The 13,081-nt window shown below is 44.7% G+C and overlaps 1 protein-coding gene across 1 annotated transcript in view; it reads left to right on the top strand.

Annotated features, from left to right (window-relative positions):
* The window catches only part of FGD3 (FYVE, RhoGEF and PH domain containing 3), a 221,874-nt gene that overhangs the window by 170,387 nt on the left and 38,406 nt on the right, over positions 1-13,081 (top strand). Inside the window, exons 11-14 of the mRNA XM_033926275.1 lie at positions 3,075-3,167; positions 6,186-6,265; positions 7,314-7,344; positions 11,476-11,577. Of these exons, the coding sequence (XP_033782166.1) occupies positions 3,075-3,167; positions 6,186-6,265; positions 7,314-7,344; positions 11,476-11,577 (306 nt within the window). The remainder of the gene's footprint in view (positions 1-3,074; positions 3,168-6,185; positions 6,266-7,313; positions 7,345-11,475; positions 11,578-13,081) is intronic.

Here is a 13,081-nt window from a genome sequence, read left to right as displayed (position 1 = left end):
CGTCTCTCCTGCTCGCTGCCTCCCCGACTCTCTCTCTCTGCATCCCCGGCTCTCCTGCTCGCTGCCTCCCCGACTCTCTCTCTGCATCCCCGGCTCTCCTGCTCGCTGCCTCCCCGACTCTCTCTCTGCCTCCCCGGCTCTCCTGCTCTCTGTTTCCCTCGACTCTCTCTCTGCATCCCTGGCTCTCCTGCTCGCTGCCTCCCCGACTCTCTCTCTGCATCCCCGGCTCTCCTGCTCGCTGCCTCCCCGACTCTCTCTCTGCATCCCCGGCTCTCCTGCTCGCTGCCTCCCCGACTCTCTCTCTGCATCCCCGGCTCTCCTGCTCGCTGCCTCCCCGACTCTCTCTCTGCCTCCCCGGCTCTCCTGCTCTCTGTTTCCCTCGACTCTCTCTCTGCCTCCCCGGCTCTCCTGCTCTCTGTCTCCCTCGACTCAATTACAAGTAAATGCCACACAGCGCTGCCCTGCCAGGCCAGGCCGTGGTTTTAACCCGTGGGTTTAAAGCGGGTTAAAACAAGTTTCAAGATTATTAAAAAATTTTTATACCGCTTATTCAAATTTTCTAGGCAGTGTACAGCAATAATAAAAGAGATATCTTAAAAAAAACAAAAACAAATTAGGGTTAAAATAATTATACAAAACAGTATTAAATTAGTAGACATTTACAGTAGAAGACATATACTAATGTCACACAATTGGAAAAGAGGGACTGAACTACAATATTTGAATAAAGTACACTTAGGGGTAAAACAATAGGTAGGGAAAGGGACTGTAGTTGATTTAGTCCTAAGAAGGACAGTTTTATCCAAAAGCATCCTCAAATAAAAATGTTTTTGAGTGTTGCTCTAAATTGCTTTGTCGAAGATTCCATTCGTAAATGATTAGGCAATGAATTCCAAATGGAGGGTGAAGTGACGGTGAAATTATTGGCTTGCAATAAAAAGTAAAAAAGTAAAGTAAAAAAAAAAAAAAAAAAGGTCGCTTCTATTTAAGTATGTGCAGACCATTTACGGATGGTCTGCGCATGCGTTGGGATCGCTATACAGCGATCCGAGCAGTCGGTTGGGGGTGTGATTCCGATTGCCCTCATTTGCATGAGGGCGATTCGTGAATCAGTCCCCCGGCCACGGATCAGATCGGATCCGATCCGTGGCATTGGTGAATCTAGGCTTTTGTTATTCGGAAGATTACCTTGTGGTGCACATTCTTGAATGTGATCTTCTTTTGGGGGGGGGGGGGAATTTTCTGAATGTACTATTAGTAAAGGAAATCACTTTGGAATTTACTAAGACTAGGACTTCATGGGTGCATAAGATTTTGGGATATTACCTAGAGCACCAACCAAATCTAACCAGTTGGGTTTGTAGAATTACCACAGTGAACGTGCATGAGATATATTTGCATATGTGTCTCCATTTTATCCTAATTTATCTCATGCATGATCACTGTGGTAATCCTCAAGACTTGACTAGCTTGGTGTACCTCTAGGAGAGGTTGAGAAGCATTGGCTTAGAGTGTTGCGTTGGGGCACACAGCCACAATGAATATGCAGAGATAAATTTGTGTCCACAGCCTCTTTTTTTTTTTTTTTAATATCTTTCCCTCTGATGGGAATTCATTATGGATATCCTGAAAACTTGACAAGCTGGGCACTCCCTGAGGACAGGGTTGAGAGCCACTGATTTGAATTCATTTCAAACGCTCCTGCCTGGCTTTCAAGATCATTCACGGCATCCTTCCGCCCCTAATCCCTCTATCCTTCCTCGCCCTGACGCCTGCTACCACCAGATCAGCCCACAGACATAAACTATCCTTCCCCTCTCCACACGGCATCCTCCACGCAGGTAAACTGGGAAGATCCCTCCTCTCCAAAATCACGGGCCTTTGGAACGATCTCACTATCCCGCTGCGGAACCTGGGCTCCCTCCAACTATTCTGAAAACAACTGAAAATCTGGCTTTTCTCCAACATACAACATCTCTTCCCCTGTTTACTTCCCCTCTTTTTATATGCTTTTGTAACTCCTTCTCCTCTCTCTTCCTATATTTTTAAGCTTTGTAAACTGTGTCGAGCTCCACTTCCGTGGAGATGATGCAGTATATAAACTTAAGGCTTAGTTTAGTTTAGGAGCGTGTGGCGCAGTGGTTAAAGCTAAAGCCTTAGCACCCTGAGGTTGTGGGTTCAAACCCCCACACTGCTCCATGTGACCCTGGGCAAGTCACTTAATCCCCTCCATTGCCCCAGGTACAGTAGATAGATTGTCAGCCCACTTGCTTGAGTACCTCAATAAATTCATGTGATTCATTGAGATGCAAAAAAGCAGAGAAAGCTTCCTTCAACATCAGACAAGGACCTAACTACCTCACATTTCTTAAGAAACAAAAGCCAATTTCTAACCCTATAGAACAATACTCCCCTCATTTCAATGCAATGTATCGCCTTAATAGTCATCACCTTCAAACTGAATCCGCTTGGACATAGTGCGACTCAGAAATGCCAGATTAGGTTAGAAAGGGAGGGTGGGGGGTTGGGGGGTTGGAAGGAAATATCGATAATGATATTTTAGGTTACTTGGTTTCATATTATATTATTTACTTGGTTCTTATGTTATTACTATATGCAAAATAATGTAATTATTGAATGATAGTTCTGTTATCTATATAGATATTAGTATTATGACTGAATGCAATAATATACTGTTCTTTTATTTATATGACACTGTTCTTGTTTAAAAATCAATAAAGAATTATAAAAAAAGAAAGCTCTGCTGTAGAAAGATACTTTTTAAGAAGGGAGTAGCCCGAAGGTGGCTTTGGAGATAGTTCAAGAATGCCATTATATTTGTTCAGGGGCTTTTGAGCTGTGCATATTTTAATAATGTTGTAAATGGCCTGAATTTTTGTGACAGAAAGGGCTTAACAAGTTGAGAGACTATTTTTTAAATGCTCTCATACAGATAAATTTGTTAGGAATCACATTCTAAATATAGAGACTCGTGAGAGACTTTAGGGAAATGGCTTAAGATGGGCCCCTCTTGCATTTAGTTTCCGTCTTAATTTATTTTTGTCCTTTTACAGTTTAACTCTATGATGCTGTATTGTGTCCCAAAACTGAGGCTTATTGGCCAGAAGTTTGGCGTTCGAGAAAAGATTGACATAGCAGGCCTTCAGGTTAGTATCAGATATGTCAACATTTTTTGTGCTGTGCTTTTTCCCAATCATATCTGTGAGAGGCATGAACTACGTGTGGCTGTCTTAAGGCTGTCACTTGCATGTCTCCTGCCTCGAGAGATTTGATTATAGGGAAATGCTTAACAGCGGATATAAAACAATATTAAGAAATAATTATTGCGGCAGTCTGGAAGTAACTTTACTACCATAACTAAAATGTTAATTTGGAGAGTTGTTTTATAAGAAACTGTCTGGTTTTAGGCACTGTTCATATACACAAATGCTTATATTTGTCATTTATCACTCAGAGCCCATTCTACAAACTATTAAAAAAAAAAAAAATATATATATATATATATACATATATATATTTTTTTTTTGTTGGCTCCATCAGGATAAAAGCTTCTTATTCCTATTGAAAGTGCATAGCTTCTAGGGCAGGGCTACCCAAGTCTGGTCCTCGAGATCTGGCAGGCCAGGTTTTCAGGATATCCACAATGAAAACCTGGCCTGCCAGTAGATCTCAAGGACCGGACTTGGGCAGCCCTGTTCTAGGGTAATGCTCATAGGGCTAGATTCACTAAGCAAACCGATCGTGTACCGAACGGTTTGCGAGCCCTTTACGAACAGATTTCCCTCTGACCCGATTCACTAACGCCTGTAGCGATCTCATCCCAGTCGTCCCATGCAAATTAGCCAAGTGATTAATTCACTAACAATTGCTTGGCTATTTTGAGTCGGGCTTTACTATTGGCAAAACCGACTGCTGCAGACCTGTCGGTAACTGAGTTACCCTCAGGTCTGCAGGCTTTTTGGCAGGCCTGCCTGTCTTTTTTTATTCATTTTTTTACATGGCGCAGATATTTTGCGTGTGTTACACATGCAAAATATCTGCCCCCCCAAAAAAAATAATAATAAAAGACAGGCAGGCCTGTCAAAAAAACGGCCGACGGCCCCCTCCCGACAAACGATCCCCCCCCCACGACCCACAAATAGCAGGAGGGATGCCCACTCCCTCCTGCCACCATCCGACGCTGCCCTCCCTGCCTGTGCGAATATGGCAGGAGGGATACCAACTCCCTCCTGCCACCAATTGAGTCACCCCCTAACCGGCATGCGATTCACCCCGCCCCCCTGGCCTTGCCCACCCCTGACTGGCACACTGCACCACCCCGACAGGTTGGCCCACCCCTGGTCGGGCCTGACCCGACACCCCCCCTGTACCTAACACTTGGAAGCAGGAGAGATGCCCACTCTCTCCTGTCTCCACCTGATGCTGCCCTCCCTGCCTATGCGAATATGACAAGAGGGATACCAACTCCCTTCCGCCACCAACTGAGGCACCCCCTGACCGGCAAGCGACTCACCCCCCCACCTGGCCTGGCCCACCTGGCCTGGCCCACCCCCCGATTGACACACCACAGCACCTCCGACCGGCACACTGCACCACCCCGACCTGCATGGGCCACCCCTGGTCGGGCCTGGCCCGACCCGTCCTGATCCAACACCCCTCCTGTACCTAACAGTTGGAAGCAGGAGGGGTGGTCAGTCCCTCTTGCTCCTTAGGCCTCCAGTGACGTCTTCCAGAGCAGGAGGAAACACAAAGTCCTCCTGCTCCTTCGCCTCCTCCTGCTTCCCTAATGACACACTGCGAATGTGGGCCTTAGGCCCCGCCCCAGTGCATCATGTGATGTACGGGGAGGAGCATAAGAACATAAGCCCAAGGCCCTGATTGGCTGAGGCGTCTCAGGCTCCTCCCCAATTCTTTATAGTTTATAAATCTTTCCTTTTGTCTGAGGGCTCCTTTTACAAAGGTGCGTTAGGGCCTTAATGCGCGGAATAGCGCACGTTATATTGCCGCACGCGCTAGACCTTAACGCCAGCATTGAGCTGATGTTATTCTAGAATCGTACCGTGCAATTTAGCACGCGGTAATTTTGTGCGTGTGCTAAAAACTCTAGCGTACCTTAGTAAAAGGAGCCCTAAGCCTTAATAATAATATTCTAATTTATAGCTAAAGAGACGTATGATCAATAAACTCTTTTATTTTACTTTTGTGATTATGATAAACATACCGAGGGCCTCAAAATAGTGCCTGGTGGGCAGCATGTGGCCACGCATTTGAGACCACTGACTTAAGACATCCTCTATAGGAGCTGTTTTTTACATTATTGAAAGATGAAGATGAACTTATTACCCAGCTGGGGGCTTGACGATGATGATGAAAAAAGTCCTCACGATATTTCAGTCTTTTGTAAAAGTGTTCCGGGGGAAGGGGTAAAACGCAGACCTCACGGATTTCGCGGATCTAAAACCATACATCCTTAAATATCTGAGGTCCATGACACTTGTAGTTTCTGGCTCTGAAAGACCTCTATGACAATTTAGCTCTGACGGATCCTAATGCTTTTCCCTCTCTATGCTGAGACTAGTGGCAAAACTTTTGCCCTGAGGTCTGTGCCACTTTTAGTCTCAGCATAGGGAGGGAAAAGCATTAGGATCCGTCAGCGACTAAAATGTCATACAGGTCTGTCAGAGCCAGAGACTAAAAGTGTTGCGGACCTCAGATTTTTAAGGGTGTGCAGTTCAGATCCGTGAGGTCAGATGCAGTGCAGACCTTTGCACACATTTTTTTAACCCCCCCCCCAGCTATTTGCCATACAGTGTCATATCGCGGGAGCTCTAGGAATCAGCGCGGAGGAAGGGACGATCGTGCTAATTAGCAAAAGCCATGGTGCGCCTCCTCCCTCCTTAGCCATTAGGGAAGGCAGAGCCGGGGGCCTGAGCTGAGCTGCAGGGAAAGCGGTGAAATAAGATAAAAGGCGAAGTTTTCAATGCACAGACCTCAGATTTGTAAGGACGTGCGGGTTTATATCCGCGAGGTTCATAAGGTCCGTGTTTTACCCCCTTCCTGTGTTCCAGTAATCAGTGGAGAATATTTTTGTTAACACTAGTGTAAATTATATGTATATACAGAACTAGCAAATTATTGATCTGTTTGCCTTTTTATTTTTTCAGGTCCAGGAGATTACAAAGCCAAATGCAACACGTACATTTTTAATAGTTGGGAAAAAAAGATCATTGGAGCTGCAAGCCAGGTACTAGACTCTGTTTTGATTACATTTAAAATGAAAGAGTGTATGGCAAGATGTGGTGAACTGCACTTTGTATAAAGAAATACATATAAAGCATTTCAAAATGATGCATTGAGTTTTTTAGACATGTGCATAGAAGAGACTTCATACATATAAATAAAAATTTACTTTTCGTCTTGCAGACCCTCTTATTTTATTATTTATTTTAAAATTTATATACCATCTACAATTAGGCAGTTTCCAAAGATAAAACGTGCACATTAATAAAAACAATACAATGAAAACTGTCTTTAGTGCATTCTGCTTCTAAGGCCTAGATTCACTAACCTCACGGATCTTATCCGATCTGTCCGCATGCAAATTAGGCCGATCAGAGGCGCACCCCACACCAACCTCACGGATCCTGACGCATGAGCAGACCATCTTCTTTGTCTGTAGATGGTCTGCGCATGTGATTTCTTTTTTTTTTTTTGCTCTCGGTGCAAATTTTTTTTTTTTTTTTACTTTTATATTCACCCGTGGTTTTAACCTGTGGGTTTAAAGCAGGGCTGCACGGAGTTGGGGCGCCAAGAGCAGGAGAGTCGGCAGAGAGCAGGGTTTTTGCACAAGCGACTGGTCCTCATCAGTTGCTTGTTTTTGGATCAGCCAGCCCAGTCAGTGTGCCTGAAAATGTTTAGTGAATCGCTGCTGGCTACATTTGCATTCGCGGATCGGATCGGATCAAATCTGAGGTTGATCGACACCAAGGTTAGTGAATCGGGTCAGTACATGATCGCCCTTAGTCCCTTCAAATCTTATAAAAATGCTATTGCTTCAAGTTTCAAGTTTTATTTAAAATTTGATGCAAATGCTTATAAATATTTCTAAGCGACGTACAGTGGGGGACATAGTAATATGCCTGCACTGATACAAATAAACTGATAAGAAGACTGACTGCGCATAATTGGGTCTTTGATACACAGGAAAAGTGTGTTGGAGCTGTGTTGAATATCTCATTGTATATGAACTTAAAAAGCTAACAGGGTATTTTTGTTTTCTCTCTGTTTTGCAGAACAGAAGAAGAGAAAAATGATTGGATTCAGGTAAGTGCTAGTAAATGTTTATTGATAAAACACTGTGGTTTCATAAATTATTCTTCTCGTTCCCCCATGATATGTTGATAGCAAAGTTACGGTTAGACTGGAGCTCACATCCCTACTGCCCCTAATGATTCTGAAGATCTTGTTTTTGGCTCTTTGAAGAGGTACCAAATTGCAGTGAGATGAGGTTATTTAACTTTCAGGTACTACCCTTTTCTTTAATATACGAGGATCATTTCATAAATAATGCACACTATTTTTTTTTTTTTTTTTTAATTTACATGTTTTGTTTTTTTTTTTTTCTCAAGTATTTCTTTACAGTCCTTCAACATCGTCTCCCTGCTTTGCCATGACCGATTCCCAACGTCCGGGAAGCTTCATGATTCCATCCAAGACACCGTTTTTGTTCAGTTGCCGAATGGTTCGGGTAACGGCGGAAGAAAGCTCTTCCAGAGATGCAAAACGGTGTCCACGCATAGGTTGTTTCAACTTTGGAAAAAGGTCAAAGTCTGGTGGACTCATGTCTGGACTTTAGGGAGCATGAGGTAACACCTCCCAGCCGTATTCGCCTAGTTTTTCTTTTTTTTTTTTTTATTAATTCTTTATTCATTTTCAAAACTACATTAAGTGTTAAATATATTCATTCATATTAACAATAAATACATCACTTACAAACAATCATTGATATATTTCATAAATTCTTATCCCTTCCCCTTTCCCATCCCTCCCTCCCATATATTCCATTATCATATAAAACATATAATAATAAACTCCCCCCCCCTCCCTATACCTTAAGTTGATAAATATAAGGGAAACAAATTCAAATTAATCCTTACAATACTTTGTTAATGGTTTCCACACATCCTGAAACTTCTTAAAATATCCACATTGTAAAGCAATAAACCTTTCCATTTTATAGATATGGCATAAAGAATTCCACCAGAAGTTATAATTTAATCTCCTCCAATCCTTCCAATTATATGTAATTTGCTGAATGGCAACACCAGTCATTATAAGCAGTAATTTATTGTTATTCGCAGAAATCTGACTTTTTGCTCTCATTTCCATTCCAAATATCACAGTATCATAGGATAATGCCACTGGGTTATCTAATAAATTATTAATTTGGTCCCAAATTGATTTTCAAAAATTCATTGAGGAAATGCGTAGTTTTTCAATGACGAGTGGAGAGCTCCATCTTCCCCACAACCAAAAAAATTTCGATGAGCTCAATCAAAAGACAAACAAATGGTGATTTTTGCTTATGATCATTCATTTATTTATTCAATTTTCTATACTGTTCTCCCAGGAGAACTCAGAAAGGTTTACATGAATTTATTCAGGTACTCAAGCATTTTTCCTTGTCTGTCCCGGTGGGCTCATAATCTATCTAGTGTACCTGGGGTAATGGGGGGGATTAAGTGACTTGCCCAGGGTCACAAGGTATAGCATGGGTTTGAACCCACAACCCCACTGTGCTGAGGCTGTAGCTTTAACCCCCTGCGCCACACTCTTCCCCCATCACCATCACAGACAAAGTTCCATGTGGAAGAAGTGTCACAGCAGCGTATTATCGTGATTTTTTTTGTAGAAAAAATGCACAAAACCCAACCTCAGTTGCTGGGCAACTAATTTTTCACGACAACGTTCACCCGCACATATAGGGAATGTCATCATTGAAAAACTACGGGAATACGGCTGGGAGGTGTTACCTCATGCTCCCTAAAGTCCAGACATGAGTCCACCAGACTTTGACCTTTTTCCAAAGTTGAAACGTGCCTATGCTTTCTTCCGCTGTTAACCCGAGCCATTCGGCAACTGAACAAAAACGGTGTCTTGGGATGGAATAATGAAGCTTCTCAGACGTAGGGACTCAGCCATTGCAAAGCAGGGACACTATATCGAAGGACTGTAAAGAAATACTTGAAAAAAAAATAAAACATGTAAATTTTAAAAAAAATAGTGTGTATTATTTATGAAATGACCCTCGTAATTTCAGCATGCGAAAGCATTGGTTTATTTTTAAAATTTTTGGATCTATCAGGTTTCTTCTGTTTGGATTTCCAGCTCAATCAGAACTAATTCCTGTTGAGTTCCAGTGCTATGAACTAGAGAATGACACGGTGGCGGTTTACCCGCGGCCACCGCATTTTAGCCGCGGGTCACCGCCGAAAACGGGGAAGAAAACTAGCAGTCGCTGCGGCGACGGGGACAAGGCCATTCACCGCCCGCGGGGCGGTGAATGGGTCTTGTCCCCGCAGTGAGGCATGAAGGATCGCGCGGTCCCCGCAGCTCACACCCGCCTGCCCAATCGATTCTAGTGTTTAGCCAGCTCTCTCCCTTCTCCTCACCTTAGTTTGTAGATTTTCTTTTTCGGCGACCCGCACGCTATCAGAGAGCCGCGCACCCGCTGCTGCTCAGTTTCGATCTTCTGCTCTGACGCAACCGGAAACAGGAAGTTGCAGCAGAGCAGAAGATTGAACACTGAGCAGCCGCGCGTGTGCGGCTCTTTGGGAAAGCGTGCAGGTCGCTGAAAAAGAAAGCCTGCAAATTAAGGTGAGGAGAAGGGAGAGAGCTGGCTAAACACTAGGATCGATTGGGCAGGAGGGTGGGGGCTGCGAGGACCGTGCGATCGCTAGTGTTCCCGGCTCAGACTGTAAGGAGGGAGTGAAAGGGAAAAGGATTCTGGGCCAAGGTGATGAAAACGGAAAGAAAAACCCACAGCAGGAAAGAAAGGGAAGGACAGGCAGGTGAGCCAGATGCTAGAAGCAGGGGGGGGGGAAGAAAGAGGGAAAAAAGCTAGATGGGGTTGAAAAGAAGAGACACACTGGTATGGAAGAGGAAGATAGGGGAAATCTGGACACAGGAAGGTAACAGAAAGAGGGGAAATTATGTGCATGGGGCATAGGGACAGAGACAAAAAGGGGACATGCCATGGGGATGGAATATGGACACAGGGGGGGGCAATGGCAGATACATAGGGGAGATATTAGAAAAGTATATAAAATCGTACCCGTTTGAGGCTTTTATGTATGCAGCGGTGACGGTGACGGGGCGGTGAATGGGGTTGCAGTGGCGGTGACGGGGCGGTGAATGGGGTGGCAGTGGCGGTGACGGGGCGGTGAAGGGAATGGCGGTGACGGGGCGGTGCAGAGGATGGTGAGACGGGGACGGGGCGGTGACGGGGACCAATTTTTTCACCGTGTCATTCTCTACTATGAACCTTTCATTTGCCACTACCCTGGAATTTCTGTATCCTTTCCCCAATTCATTTAACCCAGTCACAGTAGCATCTGTCTTGAATTGGGGAACCATGTACCCAGGCTTCCTCAAGAACCTTGCAGTCATGGTCCTAAATCCATCCACTAGATTTTACTTTTGCACAATATTTGTCTTTCAACCCCTTCCCCTTTTATTCAGGGGGTTGTGAATGCTGTCTCCAAAGCATCCCCCAGCCGTGGGTGAACTAAGGAGTGGAAAATCAGAGCTGGGGATCAAACTTAGATTATCTTCATGGCTGTGCACAGTGGTAACAGGGGACCAAACCAGTACTTTTTATTTTATTTTTTTACTTTATTTAGTTTTTAATGCCAACAAAAAATGCAATACAATTTATATACAAATAATGATAATCAACCAAGCACTTATAATCGGTTCATAGACAATGGCGCGAAAGACAAAGGCGCGCGCCGACAACTGAGCGCAAGACGGAGGCGCGCGTCGCTCAAAATTACAGTTTTTAGGGGCTCCGACGGGGGATTTTGTTGGGGAACCCCCTCCCCACTTTACCTAATAGACATCGCGCCGGCGTTATGGTGGGTTTGGGGGGTTGTAACCCTCCACATTTTACTGTAAACTTAACTTTTTCCCTAAAAACAGGGAAAAAGTGAAGTTTTCAGTAAAATGTGGGGGGGTTACAACCCCCACGCCCCCCCACAACGCCCCCACAACGCGGCGCGATGTCTATTAAGTAAAGTGGGGGGGTTCCCCCCCCCACACCCCCGTCGGAGCTCTAAAAACAGTCATTTTGAGTGGCGTGCGCCTCTGCGCTGCGCTCAATTGTCTGGGTGCGCCTTTGTCCCGGCGCGCTTTTGACCCGACACCCTCTTGATTTCTGGAAATTTATTTCTCTAGGTGATTCAAGGAACAATTGAGAAACATAAGCAGAATAGCGAAACATTTAGAGCTTTTAACAGCTCCTTTACTCGAGATGAGGAACACGCCCCTGACTCTCCTGTAAGTAAAGCTAGCAAGCAATTTTTTTTCAAACCATATATTTCCTGAAAGCATTTCACACTTTGGTTGTGAATTTAGGGTATCAAACTTCTCTGTGCTATTTGGTATCTCATAACGAATACCACATGGCAGATGAGGTCCAACGTGGACAAGTGTAAAGTGGTACATGTCAATAACAAAAAAATCTCATGCACGAATACAGGATGTCCAGGGCGGTACTTGGAGAGACCTCCCAGGAAAGAGACTTGGGAGTTATGATCGACAAGTCGATGAAGCCGTCCACGGAATGTGCGGTGGTGGCGAAAAGGGCGAACAGAATGCTAGGAATGATAAAGGAGGGGATCACGAAGAGATCGTAGAAGGTTATCATGCCGCTGTACCGGGCCATGGGTGCGCCCTCACCTGGGGTACTGCGTACAGCACTGGTCGCTGTACATGAACAAGGAAACGGTACTGCTCAAAAGGGTCCAGAGAAGAGCGACTAAAATGGTTAAGGGGCTGGAGGAATTTTCGTACAGTGAGAGATTAGAGAAACTGGGCCTCTTCTCCCTTGAGAGGGGACATGATCGAAACATTCAAAGTACTGAAGGGGATAGACTTAGTAGATAAAGGCAGGTTGTTCACCCTCTCCAAGGTAGGGAGAACGAGAGGGCACTCTCTAAAGTTGAAAGGGGATAGATTCCATACAAACGTAAGGAAGTTCTTCACCCAGAGAGTGGTGGAAAACTGGAACGCTCTTCCGGAGGCTGTTATAAGGGGAAAACACCCTCCAGGGACTCAAGACAAAGTAGATAAAGACAGACTGTTCACACTCTCCAAGGTAGGGAGAACGAGAGGGCACTCTCTAAAGTTAAAAGGGGATAGATTCCGTACAAACGTAAGGAAGTTCTTCTTCACCCAGAGAGTGGTGGAAAACTGGAACGCTCTTCCGGAGGCTGTTGTAGGGGAAAACACCCTCCAGGGACTCAAGACAAAGTAGATAAAGACAGACTGTTCACACTCTCCAAGGTAGGGAGAACGAGAGGGCACTCTCTAAAGTTAAAAGGGGATAGATTCCGTACAAACGTAAGGAAGTTCTTCTTCATCCAGAGAGTGGGAGAAAACTGGAAAGCTCTTCCGGAGTCTGTCATAGGGGAAAACACCCTCCAGGAATTCAAGACAAAGTTAGACAAGTTCCTGCTGAACAAGAACGTGCGCTGGCTTGTCTCAGGGCGCTGGTCTTTGACCAGAGGGCCGCCGCGTGAGTGGACTGCTGGGCATGATGGACCACTGGTCCGACCCAGCAGCGGCAATTCTTAGGTTCTTATAAAGGTGCTGAAATGTTCTCACGTTCAACCCAAAAGGGGGATGTGTCATCGAGAAGGCCATGGGTAGGGTTCCCATAATATATTTGCGATGTGTTAGAATTCTGGGTTTGCGCACTCAATTTGCATGACAGGATTTGCACCAGGTGTACTTAGTGTAAGTTGCGTGCCCAAAGTTAGTCATGAGAATTGTTGTTAAA

This window comes from Geotrypetes seraphini, chromosome 17, assembly GCF_902459505.1.
Source record: "Geotrypetes seraphini chromosome 17, aGeoSer1.1, whole genome shotgun sequence".
NCBI classification, from domain to species: domain Eukaryota; kingdom Metazoa; phylum Chordata; class Amphibia; order Gymnophiona; family Dermophiidae; genus Geotrypetes; species Geotrypetes seraphini.
The sequence above is the reverse complement of the archived record's forward strand: the minus strand, read 5'-3'. Positions and strand labels throughout refer to the sequence as shown.